General features: G+C 37.7%; 1 protein-coding gene across 1 annotated transcript; it reads left to right on the forward strand.

The window, feature by feature from the left end:
* Positions 1-365: 365 nt before the first annotated feature.
* Positions 366-2,141, forward strand: LOC125911501 (G2/mitotic-specific cyclin-B1-like). Its single transcript, XM_049615380.1, has one exon. The coding sequence runs from the start codon at positions 793-795 to the stop codon at positions 2,074-2,076; it is 1,284 nt and encodes a 427-aa protein (XP_049471337.1). The 5' UTR covers positions 366-792; the 3' UTR covers positions 2,077-2,141.
* Positions 2,142-25,326: the final 23,185 nt, after the last annotated feature.

A 25,326-nucleotide genomic window follows, 5' to 3' on the forward strand; every position in this document is an offset into this window, starting at 1 on the left:
TATAGCCCAGTGGAAGAGAAGGTACCTGCAAATATAGCAAAATAGAAGAAATTCCATAAAAATTATATACATAAATTATTAGAGTAACCTAAAGAAAATAAAGCCTTCACAAAGGTGACCTTTGAAGTAACTCATTTGAAAGAGTTTTATAAACTATGATTTACTACACCCATGAAATTTCTCATCCCTCTATTTATAATGAGAGGCATCCTGGACATTTTTAGCCATGTGGGTTCAGTTGTGCATGCCCCCTGAGCTGTCTGTCCACTGTGGCAGCCCTTACGTGGAAACTGCTTTTGTCAGACCTCTTGATCACTCTAGGTAGAAACGCAGCCACACCTGGATAATAGGTCATGAACACAGGTGTGTAATGAGTTTTTAAAGTTTGGGAAGTACAATGGAATACTACTCAGTGATGAAAAAGAATCAAATCTTGCCATTTGCAACAACGTGGATGGAACTACAGTGTATTATGTTAAGAGAAATAAGTCATCAGGGCACCTGGGTGGCTCGATCGGTTGAGCGTCCAACTTCGGCTCAGGTCATGATCTCGCGGTCTGTGAGTTCAAGCCCCGCATCGGGCTCTGTGCTGACAGCTCAGAGCCTGGAGCCTGTTTCAGATTCTGTGTCTCCCTCTCTCTCTGCCCCTCCCCTGTTCACGCTCTGTCTCTCTCTGTCTCAAAAATAAACGTTAAGGACTGTTGGTCTGCGGTGCGTTCAGGTCCCCGGCTCTTCGGTGGCTCCCGTGCTCTGCTTCTCCCCGTTGAGCTGCTGCCTGGTGAAGAGGAAGCCATGGCGCTCCGGGTCACCAGGAACACGAAAGTTAATGTTGAAAATAAGGCAAAGATCAGTATGGCAGGCGCAAAGCGCGTGCCTCTGGCCACTGTTGCAGCCTCCAAGCCGGGACTGAGGCCAAGAACAGCCCTCGGAGACATTGGTAACAAAGTCAGTGAACAGCCACAAGCCAAATTGCCTCTGAAAAAGGAAGCAAAAACTTTGGCTCCTGGAAAAGTTATTGCTAAAAAAATACCAAAACCTCTGGACAAAGCACCCGAGCCTGTGTCTGTACCTGTGCCAGAACCAGAGCCAGAACATGAGCCTGTTAAAAAAGAAAAGCTTTCTCCGGAGCCTATTTTGGTTGATACTCCGTCTCCAAGCCCAATGGAAACGTCTGGATGTGCCCCTGCAGAAGAATATCTGTGTCAGGCTTTCTCTGATGTAATTCTTGCAGTGAACGATGTGGATGCAGAAGATGGAGCTGATCCAAACCTTTGTAGTGAATATGTGAAAGATATTTATGCTTATCTGAGACAACTTGAGGAAGAGCAAGCAGTAAGACCAAAATACCTACTGGGTCGTGAAGTCACTGGAAACATGAGAGCCATCCTAATTGACTGGCTAGTACAGGTTCAAATGAAATTCAGGTTACTGCAGGAGACCATGTACATGACTGTTTCCATTATTGATCGGTTCATGCAGAATAATTGTGTACCCAAGAAGATGCTGCAGCTGGTTGGTGTCACTGCCATGTTTATTGCAAGTAAATACGAAGAAATGTACCCTCCAGAAATTGGTGACTTTGCCTTTGTGACTGACAACACTTACACCAAACACCAAATCAGACAGATGGAAATGAAGATTCTAAGATCTTTAAATTTTGGTCTGGGCCGCCCTCTACCCCTGCATTTCCTTCGGAGAGCATCTAAGATTGGAGAGGTTGATGTTGAGCAACATACTTTGGCCAAATACCTGATGGAGCTAACTATGCTGGATTACGATATGGTGTACTTTCCTCCTTCTCAGATTGCAGCAGGAGCTTTTTGCCTAGCACTAAAAATTCTTGACAACGGTGAATGGACACCAACTTTACAGCATTACCTGTCATACACTGAAGAATCCCTTCTAAATGTTATGCAACACCTGGCTAAGAATATAGTCATGGTGAATCGTGGGCTTACAAAGCACATGACTATCAAGAACAAGTATGCCACATCTAAGCATGCTAAGATCAGCACTCTAGCACAACTAAATTCTGCACTAGTTCAAGATTTAGCCAAGGCTGTGGCAAAGGTGTAACTTGTAAACTTGAGTTGGAGTACTATAATAACTACAAATAAAATTGGCACCATGTGCCATCTGTACATATTAAAAAAATAATAATAAAAAATAAATAAACGTTAAAAAAAATTTTAAAAAAAAGAAAGAAGTCAGCGAGAGTACTACAAATATCATATGATTTCACTAATATGTGGAATGTAACATGATGAACATAGGAGAAGGGAAGAGAAAATAAAAAGAGAGAGGGAGGCAAACCAAAACATAAGAAACTCTTAAATAAAGAAAACAAACTGAGGTTGCCATAGTGGAGGTAGGGGTGGGGGTGGGGAGGATGTGTTAAATGAGTGATGGGAATCATGGAGGGGGGATGAGTACTAGGTGTCATATGTAAGAGATGAATCACTGGGTTCTACTCCTGAAACCAAGACTACACTGTATGTTAACTGACTTGAATTTCAATTGAAGGAAGGAAGGAAGGAAGGAAGGAAGGAAGGAAGGAAGGAAGAAGGAAGAAGGAAGAAGGAAAGAAAGAAAGAAAGAAAGAAAGAAAGAAAGAAAGAAAGAAAGAAAGTAAGTAAGTAAGTTTGGGAAGTCAGTTGAAAGAAATTAAAAGGAGGTAAGCTACTCCAAAGAGTCATTGTAATAACCTGTAAGAAAATCCCTGAGAGACCTTAATGGCTTTCAAAACAGAGGATTTGGCAAATGAAATCATTGGTTCAAAAAAATAAATCCCAGCAGCTTTGCAGAAATCATTTTCCTAAAACTCTAACTAAGAGGAACTCAAACTTTTCTCCATAATCATAATGATCTTTCAAGTCCATTAGTTACATGGATGTTGTCTATTGTTTTTTTCATCTTCTCCTTCTCCTCCCCATTGGAAACTGCTTTCTATCCTTAATCCTCAAAATTTTATTTCACATAAAAAACTTTTTATTTTGTAATATTATTATTATAATTCAACTGTGTTTATAAATATCCCTCCACTTTTTGATGAAAAATAAGAGTGACATCTCAAGATCACTTGCTGAAGAGCAGGAAGGTACAAATTCATGGCAGATTTTCATTTTTACCTGACTTGTTACATGTTTAAAATTTCTGCAAAAAATAATTCAATTGACAAAATAATTTAATTGACAAAATGGGACAATCATTTTGCTAATACCCTATTTACTGCATGAAGATCAGTAATAATATTAACCAACAATTGACACACATTCAAGCAGTTTTCAACTGCCAGTAAGCAAGTCAAAATAGCATAGCCTCAATATAGCTATGATGTTCAGTGATCCACCTTTTTAGCTGATAAGAAGTCAACATTTAATTTATTCTCACTCACTTAGGATGCATCCTATGTTTGGTTCAAACCACACTCTAACACATATTGGGCCAGCCATGAGAAGATGATTTTCAACCTAGAAGCACCACTGGGACCATAGTGGCTGTCTACTGTAGACATCACTCTGACCGGTTGGTAAGAATATTGCACGGATTGCTCAATATTTTTAGTATCATTACTGTAGCCATGTGATCAGCCAAGACAAGTCTTCTTCTTAACAATCAATATCGTATGAAAAATTTTGGATAACACTTCCTATCAAGTTTTCTCTGGGGAATCTTAGCCCCTAATAATAAACACCCAATGCTAACTAACGATCTCTCATTTCTTCTGAGAGTAGAGAGTTTTGTTTTATTATACCAGATTCTTTTCAGTCTGGCAACAAATGATTATTTCTCTCAAAGTGGAAATAAGTTTCAAAAGGTATGAGCACCTCCAGCGTATGAGATTGATATAATCAACAATCAGCTTCTAATTAAACATCAGTAGTCATGGCACCAGTACAATCTTGTTCAATAAATTAATTTCTTATTATATACCATTCAGGATAGAAATCTTGAATTTTGTATGTCCAAAAAGAACCTTGTAAGCAACAAATCACATCTAAATTTTCCATGCTATTATATAATATCTTACTAACTGCTTTAAATCTCCTCTTATTATTACTCTTGTATAATGGTCTCTTACCTTTCAGCTCTTCTCACTCTGATCTTCAAGGTTATCATGCAAATTCCACTCCTTTATTTGGTTTGGCACTCATAATTAATCTTGACTTGATAATTGTGTGTATCTTCCCATTTTCTCCTTCTATCAGGTGAATATGGCCTCAAGTTCCAGGATCTTATCAAGTAAGTTATACCTATGCATATACTATATGGATAATCTGATCTCAAATTTTTAGAACATATTTTTATCAGGTATTTATCTTTTTCCCAAATTATATATTTTTTAAGTTTATTTACTTATTTTGAGAGAGATGGGAGGACAGGGGAGGGAGGTGGAGGGAAAGAGAGAATCCCAAACCGGCTCCACACTGTCATTGACTCAGGGCTCAGTCTCATGAACCATGAGATCATGACCTGATGATCAAAATCAAGAGTCCAACACTTAACTGACTAAGCCACCCAGGTACCCCCAAATTATATCTTAATTATCTATTTAAGAATACTAGGAACAAATATGAGAAATTTTGTTTAGTTATTCAAAATTTTATAAAGTTTTTTGACAGCTCCAATTCTTATTATTGTTTTCAAAGAATTCAACTTGTTATTCTATGCATCATAGATAATTTTTTCTTAGTGTTCATTAAAATGATAGAATAGCTTTAATCTCTGCCTGTCTTCCATTTAAATAAAGAACTAACTTATTTGGATCATATCTGCCATCACCTACAATGCTAAGACTCGATCATTTTGGCATTTTGAGTTATATTCATGGCACTAAGAAAAAGTGGTAATGACTCACTTCTTTTTTCTGTGGCTGTCAGATATTTCTATAGAAAGAAAAAAAATATTGCACTAACTTTCATGTTGGACACTGTCATTTGCAAATACCACCAATCCTAGCAATTGACAGTGTAATAAAAGAAAAAGTAAGTTTTCATCACAAATTGTACTTCCTTTTCTTCTACAGAAAAAAAAATGATCAAAGAAATGGCAAAAATTCAATAATGACTCAGTGGCAAAAGAGTGTTTAAGTCTCTACACACAAACTAATATGTCATCAACTGAAGCCCATCTTCAGAGCTTACCAGATTTAAAAAATAATGGGTGTAAATGTCAAGGCCTGAAAATTACTATGGTTGTACCTAACTGCTTGCTTTTTCATTTTGGCTGACATAGGAACTAAAAAACTCAGAAAATACTAATACTGTCGTCCAACAGCAAACTTTTAACAGCATGAAAGTTGATGAGACATCTGACTTAAATCCTGTTTTGAGCAAAGTTCCATTAGAAACTCAGAGGAAATGCTAAGCATAAGCTTGAAGTCCTTGCTAATGACCCCTTAATGGAATTTTACATGTTGTTGTCACACTCCATATTGACAGATTTTGACAGCTTAATAATATCCTTGATGAATCAGACTCAATTTATGCTGAAGACCTATGACTCTCTTATGTAACTAATGAAGTAATTATTGTTCCTTCCTTTGCAGAGAAAGTCTTTACGTGGTACTGTGTGATAATATAAAATCTCATGCTGTGACCCACAATGGCATCCTGAAAATTCTCCCTCCTAGAATACCATTTGTTGAGTTTTCGATAAATAAGATACAGACAGTTAGGAAGGTATTTATTGCCAAAGCAAAGATAATAATTGCTAGTATATGCTAAAATGTACTATTTTAGAATTGCTAGCTTCCAACATGCAGAAAGGTAGCTGAAGTTGCAGGGGAAAGACTGAAACATCACTTATTGATATAAAATGTTTTTTTATAGAACTTTAAGAATATCGATCTTATATACTGACCTCTGAAAGTTAATTGAGCAAGTAAATTCAACTCCCCAGAAGCTTTCCCAAATTCATGTGAAGCCACAATGTCCAATTAGAAATGATATCAGATTTCAACATTCAGCTTTCTTTATAAAAAATATTTTTTTAATTCTTAGACTAGCTTTGATCTATCACCCCCTGTGTATCTGCTATGTTAAAATAATACTATAAAGTAACCTCACATTTAATTTACAGGAAAAAAAAATCATTCGGAAATAATTTTGCAAGGAAGCTTAATCAACCAAACAGCTGAGACTAGGTACGCTACAGTGCAAACAACTGTTCTAATCTTGCCCCTTTGTAGGGGCGCCTGGGTGGCTCAGTCAGTTGAGCATCCGACTTTGGCTCAGGTCATGATCTCGCGGCTCGTGAGCCTGAGCCCCGCGACAGGCTATGTGCTGACAGCTCAGAGCCTGGAGCCTCCTTCCAATTCTGTGTCTCCCTCTCTCTCTGCCCCTCCCCTGCTCATGTTCTATATCTCTCTGTCTCAAAAATAAATAAAAAAACATTAAAAAAATTTTTTTAATCTTGCCCCTTTGTAGAAGGGGCAAGAACTAACTGAACTGTTGATTAATGTTATGAATGGAACTATTCTACACCAACACAACCTATTAATGTGAATAAACAGAAGCCAGTTTAGAGAAAGATCTATGTTATCATGTTCCATGCTGTTCGTCTGCCATTTAATTGGCTATTGGCTATAGAAAATCGGTCAAACCTTAAACAAAGTCCTCTGGAACTTCAGGTCTGTGGGGGGAGCCAACTGTTATAATGAGTGTGATAATCACATACATAATACATTTGGGGTCCATAATAGAACAAGTTACAGAAAAACTGAAGACAAAAAAATGACAAACCTCAGAGCCCTATTCAACATCACTAAGCCTGGGCTCCAAAATAACTGTAACAGAACTCATGACCAAGCAACAAACAGCCACACTTGGAGATAGGAGGAGGGAGTCAGATACTATGCTAAACTATACTAAACTTCACACACTAAAGCTAGAAGGGGAAATGAAGGAGAAGGAAAGTCTCATTTATTTAGCAAATACTATATGTCAGGTCTATACTAGGACTGCCTTAATCCATAAAAAGCTGCCTTAATCAATGTTTAGAATGACCTTCCAAGAAAGGTAAGACTACCCTTATTTTACAGATGAGAAAACAAGATCACTTACTCAGGGGATCAGCTATGAAAGACAGAACTGAAGCAGAAACCCAGCTACCTTCATCCTCAGAGCCATCCACTTTTTCACCAGTATGTGCTAAGGGAATTTTCCTTGGACAGGGGAGAGTATGAGTTAGTGTCATCAGTCTGTACATCCAATGCCCACTCAAAGGTTGTCATGAGCTCTTTATCTATTTTTAGTCCCTCTGAGTCATGAATTTCTAGAAAGAAAAATGAGGGGCGCCTGGGTGGTTCAGTTGGTTAAGCGGTAGACTTCGGCTCAGGTCATGATCTCGCGGTCCGTGAGTTCGAGCCCCGCGTTGGGCTCTGTGCTGACAGCTCAGAGCCTGGAGCCTGTTTCAGATTCTGTGTCTCCCTCTCTCTCTGACCCTCCCCCGTTCATGCTCTGTCTCTCTCTGTCTCAAAAATAAATAAACGTTAAAAAAAAATTTTTTTAAAAAAGAAAGAAAAATGAATAACTTGCCTTTTGGTTACTTAATCTCTGACGCCATTGTTGAATACTTTACTAGAGACTTTCTTCCCTGCAGCACCCAAGAATCATTGTTCTACACCCAAATGTCACATAATACTAATGCGGCTATAAAATCAAGTACAAATGGAAAGGCTTTCTCTCTTATCACAACTAACTTAAGCATTATTATAGGCATAAGAATGAAAACTTTCAGTGTTTTCTATTGAAGTAAAAAAAAAAAAAAAAAAAAAAGAACAGCTTTATTTTAACATTGCAACAGCTTCCCCATAATGCAAAGTCCATGAATGTGCCATCAGTCAGAAACAACTGGCTTAAAGTGGCATAAGGATGACCTATATGATACTTGTAGGGTTGTAAAAATAACTAGCATATCAATTCAATCCAGAAATTTTTCTTTCCCAATTTATTGGATGATTCATATTCCAAAAGACTTAGATAAGTATAACTATAGTGCTTCCCAGAGCAGGTTTTTATTTGTTAAAAGTTTCTCTTTTAATCCAGCCAAGAAAAGGAAGTAATTAAATTTGATGTAGTTTTGGGACCATGGCTAAAACTATTAAGCCTGAAACTCCTCTTTAATGCCAAATCCGGAGTGCTAAACCACAGATCCTGCCAGCATACATCTCTTTTAAAATAAGACTGGGCAGACCAATGCCCTTGAATTTCTCACTTTCCCCTTGACATTTCATCCCAATCACATCTCAGTATCCAATTAAATGCTTTCACTTACCATTAGAAGGACTGATTATTGCCAGCCTTTGCAACAGTGCTTATAGCTGCCTGACAGGCCAGCATCAGTTAATCCTAAGAAGGTCTACTCCAATTTGTCATTGTCCAAAGGTTTGATATTCCTTGGATATAAATTCAAGACAGGAAAGCTTAAAAGAGTCAGATGGCTTAGCTCAAAGCTGAGCACAGCTGGTATATGGATGTATCATTATGGACAATCACTCAGAGTCTGCTCTGGCAGCAGACAGGTCAAGTCTTGCTTCTCTGTGCCAGACACTTGGACAGGCACCAGCACACCCTTTTCACTAAAGCTGCCTCTAACATCAGCATGCCTTCACCTCTTCTCAGAGGCTGCCATGACACCTTCCCTCATAAAGCCATCCCAGAAACAGGTCCCTCTTGGTTGAGATCTTCAGCTAAGCACTGGGGAAAGAATGTGCTGAAATCACACTACATCAAACAGTATGAAATGAAACCACTTAGGGCCAAGGCTGCAGCAATACTCTTCCATGCTCATGACGAGACTTTCTTTTACAGCATTTTTCAGGTATGATAATATCTGTGTGCACAACCTTCCCACAAGGGGTACCAGTGAGAGGACGATTATCCAGATTTTATACACCAGTAATGGCAAACAAAGCCCAGAGAAGAGAGCAAGGTTTTTATATTCCTTGTCCCTAGAGAGCTGGGGAAATAATTCAGGTCTTTCAAGTCTTAGGAAAACCTGCTTTCTGATAGTCAGCTAGCTTTGTCACTCATTAGAGAGCTTGTTTTAAGGGGGATGCTCCTTGAGAAATCAATTAAATGCTTTTATGTCAATTTGAAGCATCTGAATCAGAAACGAAGGAAGACCATTAGGCGATACGTGCTGTGCCTGTAGCACAAGAGAAGAAATCAGAATTACCCCTCAGATCCAAAATTTGCTTAACTTTTACATTCTCTAGGACCAGGCCTCTCTGCAGACTTTGGAATCAACAACTGAGTCAATTTGTTGTACCTCTTAATTTCAAATTGGAGACATGATATTTAAGTCTTCCATGGACAGATGTATAATAATCAATCATTTGTATAGTCTTTTGGCACTGTTTTAAGTCTCATATGATATTTAAAATATAATAAATCATCCAATAAGTTTTAGATGCTTATAACAACATGCTGTTCTAATACATGCGCCAAAGTCAAAAGCACATCATTCCCATCCATCCTGCCATGGCCTCAGCCTTTTCTGCAACTTAGCATATAACATACATCTCAGTTGTTTTCCATAATCTATTCGTTCTCCTCAAAGAATTTATAATCAGAGAAAACTACAGGCAGAGACACCGGCTACATCTCTGATGAAATATTCTTCCCTGACAAAGAAAAAGCCCTGGTCAAAGGCCTCAGAAAAATTTAATTTTAGTGCTTTCTTCTCAACTAAATTTTGTAACTTTCCTTGTAGGCCGCAAAGCCACATGAAAAGAAAGAAAAGGGAGTGGTGAGCATTTATAATTCTATAAAAGGATCCCAGTACAGTGGCCTATCACCTCCCCTCCCCGGCTTTTCCCTGAACCTACCCACCACCCTCCTCTGGGCTGAACTCAGGCCAGGCTGTCCCAGCGGGAGTGTGTGTCTATCCACACACACCTCCCCATTTCCATTCAATCAGTCACCACATCCTGTAGACTGTGCCTGTGAAATACTTCTCAATTTTATCTTCTCTTCCCCAGTTCCACTTCATGTCTTTAGTTAATGCTACTTTCATCTCTGGCCTGGAAGACTGCAGTGGTTTTCTAACTGCAGTCCCAGACTCCAGGCTCATTCCTTCCATGAATTTTCTAGAGTAAAAATATGATCAAACTGACTTTGCTTAAAATCCTTCAACCATTCCCCATAACCTTTTGGAAGATAATGTTGAAACTTCTTACAGTGGAATCACAGGCTTTCATTAACTGACTTGCAGGCCATTCCAGCCTCGTCCCTCTGTGCCCTTGGTTGCATCAGCCATACAATCACTCACCCTCTTCTCTGTCACATATCCTCTCTGTCAACATGCAGCTCTCGCTTTATAGGATATGCCTCCATTCTCTCCCCTAATAAAGTCATTCTCATCCCTCAAGACAACTCAAACTTTAAATCCCCTCTGTCATTTGAACAGTCTTTGTTTGCCCTTATCCCACCATATTGAAATTATTTATAAATTCCATTCATTCAACAAGTATTTATTGAGTCCCTTCTCTGTTCTAGCACCACAGATGTGCCTGAGCATCAAGCATACACAAAACAAACATAAACTCAGTCTTATGGGGTTTGCAGTTTAGTGGGTAAGACAGACCTTATCCAAACAGTCATAAAAGTATATAATTACAAACTGCAGTGAGCGTTATGAAAGAACAGTAAATAGAGCTATCAGAACCTGAGCGGGAGTACCCGATCAAGTCTTCAAAGTGAGGGAAGGCCTCCCTGAGGAAATCACTTTTGAACAACTTTTAAAGAAGGGAAGGGGGAAAGGAGGGAGGGAGAAAATAAAGAAAGGGGGGAGAGAGGGAGAAATCCAATTAAGTTCGAGCAGAGAAAAGAATGTGGCTAAGGACTCTGAATCAGAAGGGAGTATGGGTCAGTCCTAGCCTGCATGTTAGTACATAGAATGTTTCTTGGCTACAAAATAGTTCTTTGCTGTCTTCCCCAATTTAGGACTCTCTGGTAAAGTGAAGACATATATTCTGGTTTAATATGGAGCTCACAGAATAATGTTAACTAACTCATATGATAAGGATAGAGACTCACCATGATGTAATCAGTATATGTAGGCGATTCCTCTATACTTAATATTGAAGTCTTATGATTCATCAACACCATGCTGTAAATGACACCAGCAAATTTCTCTTGATCAGCACATTCCTGCTCCAGTAAGAAACTATCCTCCAGTTGCACATATGTAGGCTCTAAGAATTTGAAGAAAATTGGAATTTTTGTCTTGAATACTAGAAATCATCCAACCCTCAACTTTGTCTCAGTAGCACAAATCTGTTCTTATTCAGACATATAGCATAGAATTCAGATCTAGAAGGCTGCTTTAGAAAAGATCTAACCCATGCAGATATCACTAATTTATCACAACCATCTTTCCTGAAGAGCATCCACTCAGCTTCAAAATGTTTCTTGTGGATCACCCCAATCAATTACTCTTTAATAGACCATAACTTTTTTAATTCAGATCTTTTTCTAACTTTTTTTAATTTGACGTTCAAGTTCTAATCCAACTTTCTGCCTCGAAGTTGAACTCCGTATCTATGAAAGTATTTTCTTGTCATAGTAACTTTCTAAATAAAATTTTATTTGCATTTTCACAAACAAATCCTGAGTCTTCATCTACATTACAATCGATTGGAAGTGGACAGTATCTGCTTTCCATTTGAACCACTCTGAAGAATAAAAATGATTCAAGAGTTCCAGAGGTTTGAGAGTAAGCATTGATTTACTCCAGTGTCTGTCTGTGGGTGAGAAAGAGGACAGATGCTGCTCTTTGCTCACAAAGTAACAGCAGTGTGGCCCTTTACTCCCCTTATCTCTTCTTCTAATGAGCTAGCCCTAAATAAAAGCAGTGCATTTCAGAATATACGGCAATAGGAGTTCTAGCTCCATATCAAGACAAGACAAACCAAGATCGGACTCCAGAAGAAGTCATACACAATCTTTTGGCATACATAGACTGACCTGTTTAATTATACTAGGAAGAGGACTCAATGCTCAGTGTTCAATGCTACTGAGGAGGACTTCCACCACAACTTGATCTGGTTTGGGGGAGGGAATACTAAACCCTTGAACCAGCTAAGACAGAGAGGCATCCACTCTAGGAGCTACCTGAAAATAAAAATCAGTACTGAATCATTGGCATGAGAATATACTCTATTTTATCTTAGCTTTACCTTGAAAGGACTTTAGAAACTTAACATCATTAGTCCTTCTACTGCTAGTCATGCCTTACTCCAACTCATTCTACATACTACAACCAAAATTATTTTGGGGTAACCTGGGTGGCTCAGTCGGGTGAGTGCCGACTCAAATTCAGCTCAGGTCATGATCTCATGGGTCATGAGTTTGAGCCCCACGTTGGGCTCTGCACTGAGTGCGGAGCTTGCTTGGGATTCTTTCTCTCTCTCTGCCCCTCCTCTGTTTGTGTATGTGCTCGCTTGTGCGCTCTCTCTCTCTCTCTCTCTCTCTCTCTCAAACATTTTAAAAAATATTTTTTTTTTAATCACAAGATGTTTTGTACCCATCTCCATTTAAAATTCTTTAGTGGGCTCCCTTTGCTGTCAGTGGAAAGTTAAACCATCTGTTAAGGCTTATCACACTATCCATAAGCCAAGCTTATCTCTAGTCACTCCATCCTCCCCTGCTCTCTGCTCCCACCATACTGAACCACCTTCAGTTCCTCAAAAATGATGCTGATGCCATCACTCACTTCTCGACCTTTGCACATGCTATTCCTTCTGCCAAGGAGACAGTGCCACCATCCCCACTTCACCTAACCATCTCCAGCTTCTCTGTAAGGATCAAGTGATTTTTCACCTCTTTTAGGAAGGGTTCTTGGATCTCTATATTCAGATCCTGTGTCATGGCTAAATGGTTCTATAGCAATCTGCACTTTATCTACCATAGTACTTACGGTCTATGTTAATGGACTACCATAGTACTATGGTCTTAGTTAATGGACTGTGTTCTCTACTACACTGTAAATCCATGATGGCAGAGAAATTGTCCATCCTGCTCACCAAAGAACACCTAGGTCTTAGCATAAGGCCAGCCACATAAAATTTGATATGGAAATCACTAAAATTCAGCTACCAAAATTTTTATTCAGTCAACATATTAGTCAGATTCTCTCCCTCATATCATTGCAGGAAATACAAAATCTACTTGGGTTTCCCACCTAAGTATTTGTACAAGTGTCGAAAGAAACATGCCATAAACCTGATCCAATTGTCCTGCTTCTCCCCTCAGCCTGTCTTCTCCTCAGACCATCAGTCTCTCTTCATTGCTTCATATCTGCTTTTGCAGGCTACTTCTACAAATCATTTGGCTCTCTACTGGTGTATTAGTTTTCTATTGCTGCTTACCAAAGTAGCAAAAACCCAACAGCTTAAAACAACACTATTATCTCACAGTTTCTGTGGATTAGGATACCACATACAGATAACTGGTTCCTTTCTTTGTTCAGTGTTGCCCCAGGCTGTGACTAAGGTGTCAGCTGGGGCTGCCATCTCAGTTGAGAATCAAGATCCTTTTGCCAGTTCACTGGTTCTTAGCCATATGTCTGAGATATTTACTGTCTTGCTAGCTGTTGGCCAGAGACAGCTCTCAGCTTCTGGAGGCTACCCTGAAGTCCTTGATACATGCCCACCACCTCCCCCCATCACAATATGGCAGTTTACTTCATCAAGACCACCAGGAGACTGTCCATTACTGTTTATTGTCTCTTTTAAGGGATCATCTGAACAGGTCAAAATTGACCCTGAAATCAACTCATTAGCAACATTCATTACATCTACAAAATCCCTTTGCCTTATAAAATAATCACAGGAGTTGTATACCATAATATCCACAGGTCCCACCCACACTCAAGGAAAAGGCGTTAAACAGGCATAAACACCAGGGAGCAGGATCTTGGGAGATATCTTAGAATTCTTCCAGTCATGCCTGGAAAGAGAAAACTCCCTCAAGAATGTACAGATATGAATTGGTTATGGTGTTTAAAAGAAAACATTAACAAGTTGTTGAGTATAAGCAAAGGAATAGCAACTTAGAAAACTTAAATCTGAATCTGACAGTCAATGCCCCTAGAATTCAAAGGCTTAGCCTTTTATAATAAACTACTTTGGGAGAGTGCTATGCTAAGTAAAATAAGCCATACAAAGAAAGACAGATACCATACGTTTTCACTCTTATGTGGATCCTGAGAAACTTAACAGGAACCTATGGGGGAGGGGAAGGAAAAAAAAAAAAGAGAGAGAGGTTAGAGTGGGAGAGAGCCAAAGCATAAGAGACTCTTAAAAAATGAGAACAAACTGAGGGCTGATGGGGGGGGGGGGGGGGGGGAGGGAGAAGAGGGCATCTTTTGGGATGAGCACTGGGTGTTGTATGGAAACCAATTTGACAATAAATTTCATATATTTAAAAAAAATAAAATTAAAAAAAATAAATAAATAAAATAAAAAAAAATAAACTACTTTGCTGTAAACCAATCTACTCAGCCACCAAGGAGGGCCTGTGAGTATTTCTCCCCCTCAAGAATCCAGCAACCCTTGTCTTAAGCAAACTGGAACCGGGATGAGGGAGAAAAATAAGTTTTCAATTTATCTCCAGTCTCTTGCCCAATTCCAATGGTTACAATAATCTGATGAGGATAAACTCACTTCAAGAAACTCACTTTCAAAAAAGAAAAACTCTAATTTGTTCACAGAAAGTAATTTACCTCTTCATTGTCTTGAACCTTTCCAATCTGGAACAGAATCTTGGTTCTACCTTTGCTTCGCCAAAAGTCCCACTAAAGTGCTTTTTTTCTTGGGGGAAGAAATAAATATTAACCTGAAGCAATCTGTTCCCAAATGTGGAATTCTAACTTTACCTGTAGAGCAACTAGAAAAATAAATTACCAGAAGCTTTAAAAAAAAAAAAAAAAAATTCCTCCCCAGTTTGAACCAATCAAGTTCTCAGAAAGGTAAAGAGCTGAACTCATCTAGACTCATGCAGAGCACCTCATCATACAGGACTCTCAGGCCTGGGCAAGAAAACTCTCCTTGGTATTCCTTCTTCATTACACCTTTCTCAAAGGAATTGGCATATCTGCTGATAGTCTGCATTCCGCCTATAACTTTATAAGAACCACATCTGCTTTACTCTCTTTGAATAGTGTTTCATCACAGAGCCTAGAACATATTAAAATCACCAAGGAAATTTTTGTTCCTTCATTTTTTGTTTGTTCTTGTGTTTGTTTTTCTTTTTTTTTATTCTATTCATTTATTTTGACAGAGAGAGAGATGGAGAGATGAGTAGGGGAGGGGCAGAAAGAGAGGCAGAAAGAGAATCCCAAGCAGGCTCCATGCTGTCAGCACAGAGCCAACATGGGGTTCAGTCCCACGAACCATGAGATCATGACCTGAGCCAAAACCAAGAGTCAGACACTCAACTGACTAGGCCACCCAGGCACTCCTGTCAATTTTCAGTACCAGTTAATGATTTCAGAACCATCTGACCAAACAAATCTGAATTTCTGTGGCTGAGCTAGGAAGATAATTTTTATTAACTCATTCTATGTCACACATTCACAGGACTGCAGGTCAGTAGAGGTGGCTCCACTACAGGTGGTGTATCAACAAATTGGCTGAGGTGGTCCTACTCCATGTATCTCTTGTTGGGGCCCAGGCTGGAAGAGCACTGACTATCTAGAGAACCTCAGGGTTGATATGAATAACTCCCAGAACTTTCCTCTTCCAGATAAAATGGGGTATCCAGGACTGTATTTACCAATATGCTTGAAATAACCCCCAAAATGGACAAAATATGTGAAACAATGTTTTCAAGACACTGGACATCAATACCAATGCCTGCTAGATAAAAATTCAAACAAATTGAGCCATACAATTGCCTTGAGGCCTTGAGTGTGTTCTCAGGCTGCAGAACAAGGATAGGGAAACTGGGCAAGCCCATCAGACTCCCTGACTTGAGAAAATGAAGCACTATTTACAATAATAGAATAAATAAGTTAATGTAATATTAATGTGCACAAATCAATTGTGTATCTATATACTAGAAACAACCAAAAAGTGACATAAAACACAATCCCAATTATACTCACATAAAACAAATAAGAAATAGGAATAAACAAACCTGACAAATGATGCACAAGATCACTATACTGAAAATTTTAAAAATGTTGAAAGAAATTAAAGACCAAATAAATGAATAAATATGCCAAAATACCAAAAGAAAAAGACCCAATATTTTTAAGATGTCAATTCCCCCTACATTAATCTATATATTCAATGTATTTTCAAATAAAATCACATTTTTTATAAATATTTTTGTGAAATTTTCAAATTCATTATAAAATTCATATGAAAAAAACAAAGTACCTAGAATAGCCAAACTACCAGCAAAATAAAAAATACATTTAAAGAATTTATACTACCAACTTCAAGACTTATTTAAAATTACAATAATCATGACAGTGTGGTTTTTACACAAAAATAAATGAATAGATCTGGGGAATAGTCCAGAAACACAGCCTCATGCACATGGGCAACAAAAATATAAAGTAATTCAAAAATAAATATTTTTAACAAATGATGCTGGAAATACTGGATACCCACATGAAAAAAAATAAACTTTGATTCATACCTTGCACTACTTGCAAAATTGACTCAAATTCATCATAGACATAAGTGTAAAACCAAAACTAATTAAAATTATAGAAGAAAACATGAGAGAAAGCATTTCAACCTTGGTCATGACAAAGTTTTCTCAATGATAACAAGAAACGCGCAATTCATAAAAGAACAAATTGTTAAATTGAACTTGATTAGAATAGACATTTCACCAAAGTAAATAAACACACAACAAATAAACTCATAAAAAGACGTTCAACATCATTTGTCATTAGGGAAATGAAAATTAAAACTGGTTAAGATACCACTAAATCCTATGGGAGTGGTTAAAATTAAAAAGACTAACAATATCAAGTGTTGGGAAGAATATGGAGGAAATAGAACTCTCATGCACTGATGGTGGAAATGTATAATGTTACAACTACTTTGGAAAACAATCTGGCAGTTCCTTAAAGAATTAAATATACGACTACCATGAGATATAGCCATTCCACTCCTGGGAATTTACCCGTGAGACAAGAAAACAAATGTTCATATGAAGACTTATACACACATGTTCGTAGTACCATTATTTGTAAAAATCAAAAACTGGGAACAATCCAAATGTCAACAATAGGTAAGTGGATAAACATATTGTGCTATATCCATGCACAATGTAATACAAAGGAATAAAATTTTTGATATTACCAAAATATAGATGAGCTCCAAAATAACATGAGTGGAAGAAACCACACCAGACACACACACACACAAAAGAGTACACAATGTATGATACTATTTACATAAAATTTTGTAAAATGCAAACTAATCTATAAAAAAGAAAACATCCCTTTTGCCTGAATACAGAAGAGAACAGAGAGGAATAGGAGAAAAGAGAATAAAGAGGTATTAAGAAACTGTGAGGGCTAACAGCTATGTTCATTATCTTGATTGTGATCATAATTTCATAGAAGTATATAAGTCTGTCAAAACTTACCAAGCTGCACATTTTAGACATGTACATTTTATTGATTATCAATTTTATCTCAATACAATTTTGTTTAAAGAAAAACCTACTGCTGCCCTCATGATAGAAAGGAAGGAAGTCAAAAACAATGAATAAATCATTGCTAACCTAGGACTCAGTGAAAACGCTCATCAGAAATTTAGGAAAAATAAAAATATTTTCAGATACAGATTAAGAATTCAGCAGCAGCAGACCTATAAGTACTCTTAATATCAAAAGAAAAGTGAAACTAGAAAGAAGCTCAGAGACAAGGAAAGAAATAAAAATCAATCAAAATTATAAGTATGCAGATGAATTCAAATGAATGTTAAATGTAAAACATAATAATGTCTCAAGTTTAAAATATATATACAACAAACAAAAATGGCATGAGTCCAGAGGCACCACATTGAATGAAAGAATTCTAAGGTCCTTACATGCCCAGGAAGAAGGGGAAAATAGTGGTTAATATTTGACTTTGGAAAGTCAATGATACAATTGGATTGGATACCATCTTTGGGGGTAGAGAGGAGGCACAACAGTCTTCTAAAATTGTGACAATATTCCTTTCTTGACCTGGATAATAGCCATATAGCTGTCTGCTTCGTAATAAATCATCAAGCTATGCATTTTTATTCTGTACATTTTTCTGCATATGTGTTATATCTCACACTTCAAAGTTTTAAAAATCAGGGTGAGGGACAGCCCCAGGGGTAAAATCCAAACCCCTATACAGTTCCAGCCTTTGTTCACATCATATCCGCTAATACTGCCATTGGCCAACGCAAGTCAAATGCCATAGCCCAAAGTCCAGGGAGGGACCATGCACTTCACATCTTTCATTAGGCCAAAGATTGGCCAACTTTTTCTGTCTGTAAAGGACCAGATAAAAATATTTTAGATTTTGTAGGTCACATACATCTCTTTTGCAAAATTTTCTTCTTCTTCTTTTTTTAATGTGTGTTGATTTTTGAATTCGTAAGCAGCAGAGGACAGAGAGAGAGGGAAACACAGAATCTGAAGTAGGCTCCAGGGTCTGAGCTATCTGCACAGAGCCCAATGCGGGGCTCAACCCAACGAACTATGAGATCATGACCTGAACCAAAGTGGGATGCTCAATTGACTGAGCCACCCAGGTGCCCCTTTTTAACTCTTTAAAAATGTAGAAGCCATTATTAGTTGAGGACCTTGCAAAAACCAGCTGCAGCTGGACTTGCCCCATAGGCCATAGTTTTCCCACAACTTCATTAGGCTATGATAATGTTACTATGGGGAAGTAAAAACAGTGGACAAATAAATTAATCTTCTACAGTTCATCTTCTTGGTTATAAATATTCATATCCCTATCCTGAGCAAAATATATTCACCACAGCCCCAAGATACCCAAATATTCACCCAAACAAAGTATCAAGCTAAAGTCCTGACAACATCAGGTCCAAATGCAGCCACTCTTGATCTTTAGATCTAAGAAATAAAAAAAAAACAAGTTCCACAACGATTGAGGTACAGAAAAACTGCAATAAACACTTCCATTCAAAAAAGGAAAGAATGGTAGTCACATGAGAACAACTGGTCTCCAGAAATTTTGAAATTATACTGGGCAAATGTTGCTCTCTCTCTTAGAGTAAAGGAATTTTCCTTGATTAGACTCTGGTTCAGGAAGTAAATCAATGCCTTCCTGGAGCAGAAGTGGCACTTTTTATTTATTTATTTTTTTTAATGGTAGTTATCAGAATCGCCCAGAGGGCAAACCTAGCCATGGAAGCTCATTTGGCCTCTACTACTCTCCTATTTGCCAAAGCAAGTCATATGGCCAAGTTCTAACTCAAAACTCAGAGAAGTACATTACTGTACACCTACCATGAGACCATGACAAGAATGTGAATGCATAATGCTACAAAAGAGTAATGCATTCAGGTCAATTGTTTAATCTGCCAAAAGGGCCCCACGTTTTTTATAATATAATGTATAGAAATTTAAGTTTGACCTCTAGTGTTTCCAGATTGAGATTCTTTTCTATGAAAGAATTAGACTCAAAATCGGGGTCACCTGAATATAAACACAAAGATTTTAATTTATAACAATGAATACTGAATTTTAACGAATACTTAAAGTCAATAAATAAGAACCTTAAAATGATTGCTAATAGTTAAAACTTTATTCAAAGAAAATAAATCTAATAGTTAAAAAGGAGGAGCACTTAATGTCAAGAAATCATGTACCTATACTGAACACCAATTTATGTGAAAGTGGATTTTAGATGATTCAGGGCTCATCATGAGCCCTTACAATGACATTATAATGAGCCTTTCAAAAACCTAATGGGAGTCAAACTGCATTTAGAAAGTAGAATACCCAATACAGGGGACACCATCACTCTTCTTTTGACTGTTTAAATCACATATTATAAAATATGTTCAATTTAAGAGTCACATTTTAAGAGAAACATTCATAAAATGGAATGCAACTAGAGAAATATGACCAAGAGAATGAAGGATCTTTGACTTTGGTGTTTGAATAATGCTATGTGATAAACATGTAAAAAAAAAAAAAATCTAGAAAGTTTATCTTGGAAAAGCAAAAGGCAAGAAAGAGAAAGGAAGGGAAACATGATAAATGTCTTGAAATATTTTCAGGCTGCCATGCCAAGGAAATAGATCTATTCAATGTTGCTTTAGAGCAAGAGTTGGTCATATGTAGGGCCAAAGGTGGGCCAACTTTTTCTGTGATACACCAGCTAGAAAGCAAATATTTTAGGCCTTGTAGCCTGTTGCAACTGCTCAATTTTACCACTGGAAAAGGAAAACAATCAGATACACATAAATCCATGCTGCATGGATATGTTCAATAAAACCATGCTTATGAACACTCAAATTTGAATTTCATATAATTTTCACTATCACAAATATTCTTCTTTCTATTTGTATCAACAATTTTCAATTGTGAAAAGCATTCTTACTTCACCAGCCATACAAAAGAGGCAGTAAACCAAATTTAGCCCACGTGCCAAGTATGTCAACCTCTGCTATGGACAGCAACCTCAGATGTTGAATCCTACTGATAAGAAAGCAAATATTAGCTCAAAAAAAAACCCACATTATTTTAATAATTGAAACACAAAATGGAATATTGTACAGATGCTATTGATAAAATGTGATAAAATTTCCCATATCCCTTGGCCCACCTCTGAGTTTCATAGACGTTCCTCTGTAAACTGACAGCTGTCCATTTTAAATGCCCTCTACTCCTCTTCTCTGCCTGAGGGCTTTGTCGAGCATCAGAGGAGCTAGCACAGCACACCTGCAGGGCAGCCTGGGTGTGCTGGGGATTAAATTCTACCTAAAGCAATCTCAACCAATGAGGGCTAGGACACGGAATAAACACCTCAGCTTCCTCCCCTTGATGGAACAATTCTTAGGTAAGTTCTACACTGTCCATCAGAGAATCTCCATTGTAACTGTGTTCCTGTTGCCTCATTAATGCAAACTATACTGACCTTGCCCTGTTAAATGTCTCGCCTTTTTCCACTCTCATTTGTCCTTCTGAGGATCACATCCCAAATCAACTACCTGCCCTCAAGGACTTATCTCAGATTCTACTTTCTGCGGACCCAAAATAGATATGTGGCAACTTGGAGTTAATGAACATGCACTTAGGGACCAGACGATCCCTTGCTATCAAAATGGAAGGGATTTTTAAGTTACACCTGTGGCTCTCAACTGATTTTTGTACCCTAAGGGACATTTTTTATTATCATGGCTGCCCCCACACACACTCTGGCATCTAGTGAGTAAAGTGATGCTGCTAAGTATCCCACAGTACATGGAACAGACCCACACGACACAGATATCTGGTTTATATGTTCATAGTGCTCAGTATGAACCACCCCAAGTTAAATTGGACACTGATCTAAATGGATTTGAACATCCTGTACTATTCTAAGAGTCTATGATTTTAAGACATCACACTGAAATTCTTAAAATCTGGATGAGCTTCAAAATGATTCATAATATCTTGAGAATTAGGTGCAGAATTTTTCCCTATATCTATTTTTGCACTTTTGTGGAGAGACTGCCCACAGCTTTCATAAATTTCTCTAAAGGGTATATGACCCATAAAGGTTAAGAACCATGCTCTATAATAAATAATTCTAATAATTTTACCATAGGTCTAAATCTTTAATCACCTTTTTTCTCTTCCATAGTATTAAGGAATGCAAGAATTGCTTTTCCATGTTTAATAGCAGTTCTTCCTAAGCCTGTATAATTCTGATAGTTTTAAGAAGTAGGCAATAAAGAGGATTTAGTTAATTATGATACATGAAGAGGACACAAATTTTCTGGCAATCAATCTGGCATCCTTCTCAAGTCCTAGGAAAACTTTTGTTTTTAATCCCTAATTAATATAACTCAGCAAATATCACTACATATTGAGAAAGGAAATGAGCAAATGAAAATTGCATAGAAAGAACAGTCCTATATATACTCTTATGCCATATGTGTTTGGACACAATGCCACTGCCAACAAAGTGCCTAAGATAAAGAATTGGTATAGTCCCTTCTTTCTGTAGATTTCTTAAGCTGGGGCCATATAAATCAAACAGGATTACTTTATCTGCAGCTAAGAATTCTGTAGAGACATATTGAACCTATAAGAGATGGCAGAACCTGGCCAAGTTCTGTCTTTTAGGTAATAAATTCTACTACCATTCTGACTCTGCTCTCAGTTTTCTCTATTTTTATTTTAGGGCAAGATATGTGGATCTGTCTGCAATATTAAAAGGATTTTTGGTTTACAAGGATCCAAAGTTTGCTGCCTTAGGTTAAGTGTGACTGCTCTGGCATCGTGCATATGTGAAAGAATGAGAAAAATAATAAGAACAATTAAACATATGTGATATGATATTCAATGTAAAACACAAGTCAGACACTAAACCACTCAGAAATGATCTCATATAGAAGTTTCTAATGATAACTACCCCTTATGAAAACTAAGTGTCAGAAAGATAGATAAATAGAATATAGATGAATATATAGATACGTTTAAACTTCACATCAATTGGGGCACCTGGGTGGCTCAGTTGGTTAGGTGTTCAACTTTTGATCTCTGCTCAGGTCTTGATCTCACAGTCAAGTTCAAGCCCTACATTGGTCCCACACTGGGCGTGAAACAAACAAACATACATACATACATACATACATACATACATACATACATACAAACTCACAACAATTATTTGAGTTAGGAACAATTTTGTCTATCCCCATTCTACATATGGCATGGCAAGTAAAAATAGTTTACCTAGGGCTATAGAACTAAAAATACCAGAGCAAGGATTTAAACTCAGGTCTCTCTAGTTTCAAAATGTATCCTTATCCCCACTAATATTGCTTTACACAGTATAATAGTCTAATCAGGAAAACTGGGCAAGATTTGCATCTCTGCACTGGGGATATCTGAGTCACCAAAGAGAATTTTGCAAAGTAGTGAAGTTGATAACCTGACCTAGAAAAGTTTTAACCTTCAAGTAAGTTTAGGGGCATCACAGGCCTCTGGGCTGTGTAAGTAAGCTGGGAACCTGAGGTATTCATCACCAAAAGAGGCCAGAGCTTTGTGGGAGGCACAAAGACATATTTAGGTTTTGAAAAAGAGAGTAGGAGTTGACTTCTATCAAAAGCAGAAGTCTGAATGTGTCAAAAGCATCTGAGAGCAAGAAGCCGCTGTCTACCATTCAATAACTATAAGACTGAGCTGAAACTGGCCTGGAAGTAAAGATACTAACTTATACCTGGTTTTGACAACTAACTATAAAATCAATTTAGATTAATGGAATAATTCAGAGAGAAGTGGGTCAAGGGTGAGAGTAAGAATTCCAAGTCCTGGAGCCATAAGGAATGAAGATAGTAACTGGATATCAGCCCATACTCCACAGGGGATTTTTACTGTGAAAAGGGTGTGGAGCAGAAGATAGCAAAATGTTTCTATATTAGTAAATACATTTTAAGTTTTAAACCAAAGAAATGTATATATATATAGAACATATAACTAAAAATTCCAAGAATAAATCTAGCTTCAGTTATGGCTAGATAGAGATGATCAGAGACAGATCACAGGTTACCATAGAACTTTCTCTCCATCTCAATTCCACTTTCCTCTGTGTAGGCTTTATCTCTGGGTAGACAGTCCCTGCAATAACAAGGGGGCCACCAGATGCTGCAGGCTTTCAAGGCCCTAAGAGATCATAATCCAAAGAAAAAGAAAGCTTGTTTCCTGATAGCTTTGACAAAAGCTAGGGTCTGGCCTGGCTCACGTGACCATCCCTAAACCAGTCCCTGTGGCCTGACAAAATAGGTCCTGATGGAGTAATTACATGTTCTCCCCTGACCTTATTTTGGGGACAGCAGTGGTTGAAATCAAGCCCAGCCAAATACAGCAACACAGTATAGGTGGGAGGGATAGCTCCATACAGGAAGGGGTAGAAGTAATGCATCAGAGATGGCAGCCCGACTTGCAATGCACGTACAGGTGAAATGCAGTTCAGCCTAGAGCCAGGGACACATATGTGGAGCATGGGGGCGTGGGGAGCCACACTGTAAGCAGTTAAACATTTATGGAATACCTACTCCATATTTCACTGATTCTAAGATGCATATTTGCCATATTTTAAAAACTGAGATATCAGAATGTTTCCAACAATGAATGACATCCTATAATTGCTTTAGGCCAGGGGGCAGCTGTGATAGTTTCCCAAGTCTGCAGAGAACTCAGTCATAATTCTTCATATTTTCATCTCTTCAACTGAGTTATGTGCATTGTTTATACTACATTTGTAGACTTCGGTTGTTTTTAAAATATCTTCGAAAAGATTAAACTATGATCCACCATTAAAACGAAATGTCATTATATATGCAGAAAGGGAATCCATGCGACAGGGCATACATTTAATATTAATGAAGCACATATTCATGGTTGGGAAAATGATTGCAATTCCGTATTTGCTTGCAAAGTAACACTCAGTGCTTTTTTAACACCCAACAAAGGATGACACCTACAAGTAGATGAAGCCATATTACATTTTTACCTTTTTTTTTACTGATAAATATGAAAAGTATTGCCTTTCACATGATAAGAAAATGCCCCTAAAGACAGTTAACACTGAATGATAAACATGTATATCTAAAGAACCCAAAATAGCTTTCAATAAGTTATGTCAACAAAATTCAATTATAATTCCACTTAAGGTATCAATAAATCACTTAAATAAGTGGCATTTGTTAGTAGTTACTTCACTCAGAGTTCCTGGCCTCTGTGCTGCTCTTTGAACCTGCCAGGCATGCCCCAGCTCTTCTGCTGACCATTCTTATTCCAGATAACTGCTTGGCCAGTTCTCCTGTCTCCTTTCAGTCTTTACTCAAATGCCATCTTGTTATTGAGGCCTCTCCTGATCACTCTTAATATGACTGCAACTGTCCCCTTTCCTCTGCTTTCCCAGTACCCCTTACCCTGATCTAATTTGTCCTTTTACTATAGCATTTATCTGTTTCTTACACACTATTTAATATACTTATTTGTTTTTTTATTGCTTATTGCTTGAGTCCACACTGCTCTCTCCCCCACTCCCATGAATATATGCTCCATGAGGCTATCTTTTTTGTTCAATGCATCATCATAGCACTTAGAACAGTGATGGCCAAATAAG

Source organism: Panthera uncia (assembly GCF_023721935.1).
Source record: "Panthera uncia isolate 11264 chromosome C1 unlocalized genomic scaffold, Puncia_PCG_1.0 HiC_scaffold_3, whole genome shotgun sequence".
Classification (NCBI taxonomy): domain Eukaryota; kingdom Metazoa; phylum Chordata; class Mammalia; order Carnivora; family Felidae; genus Panthera; species Panthera uncia.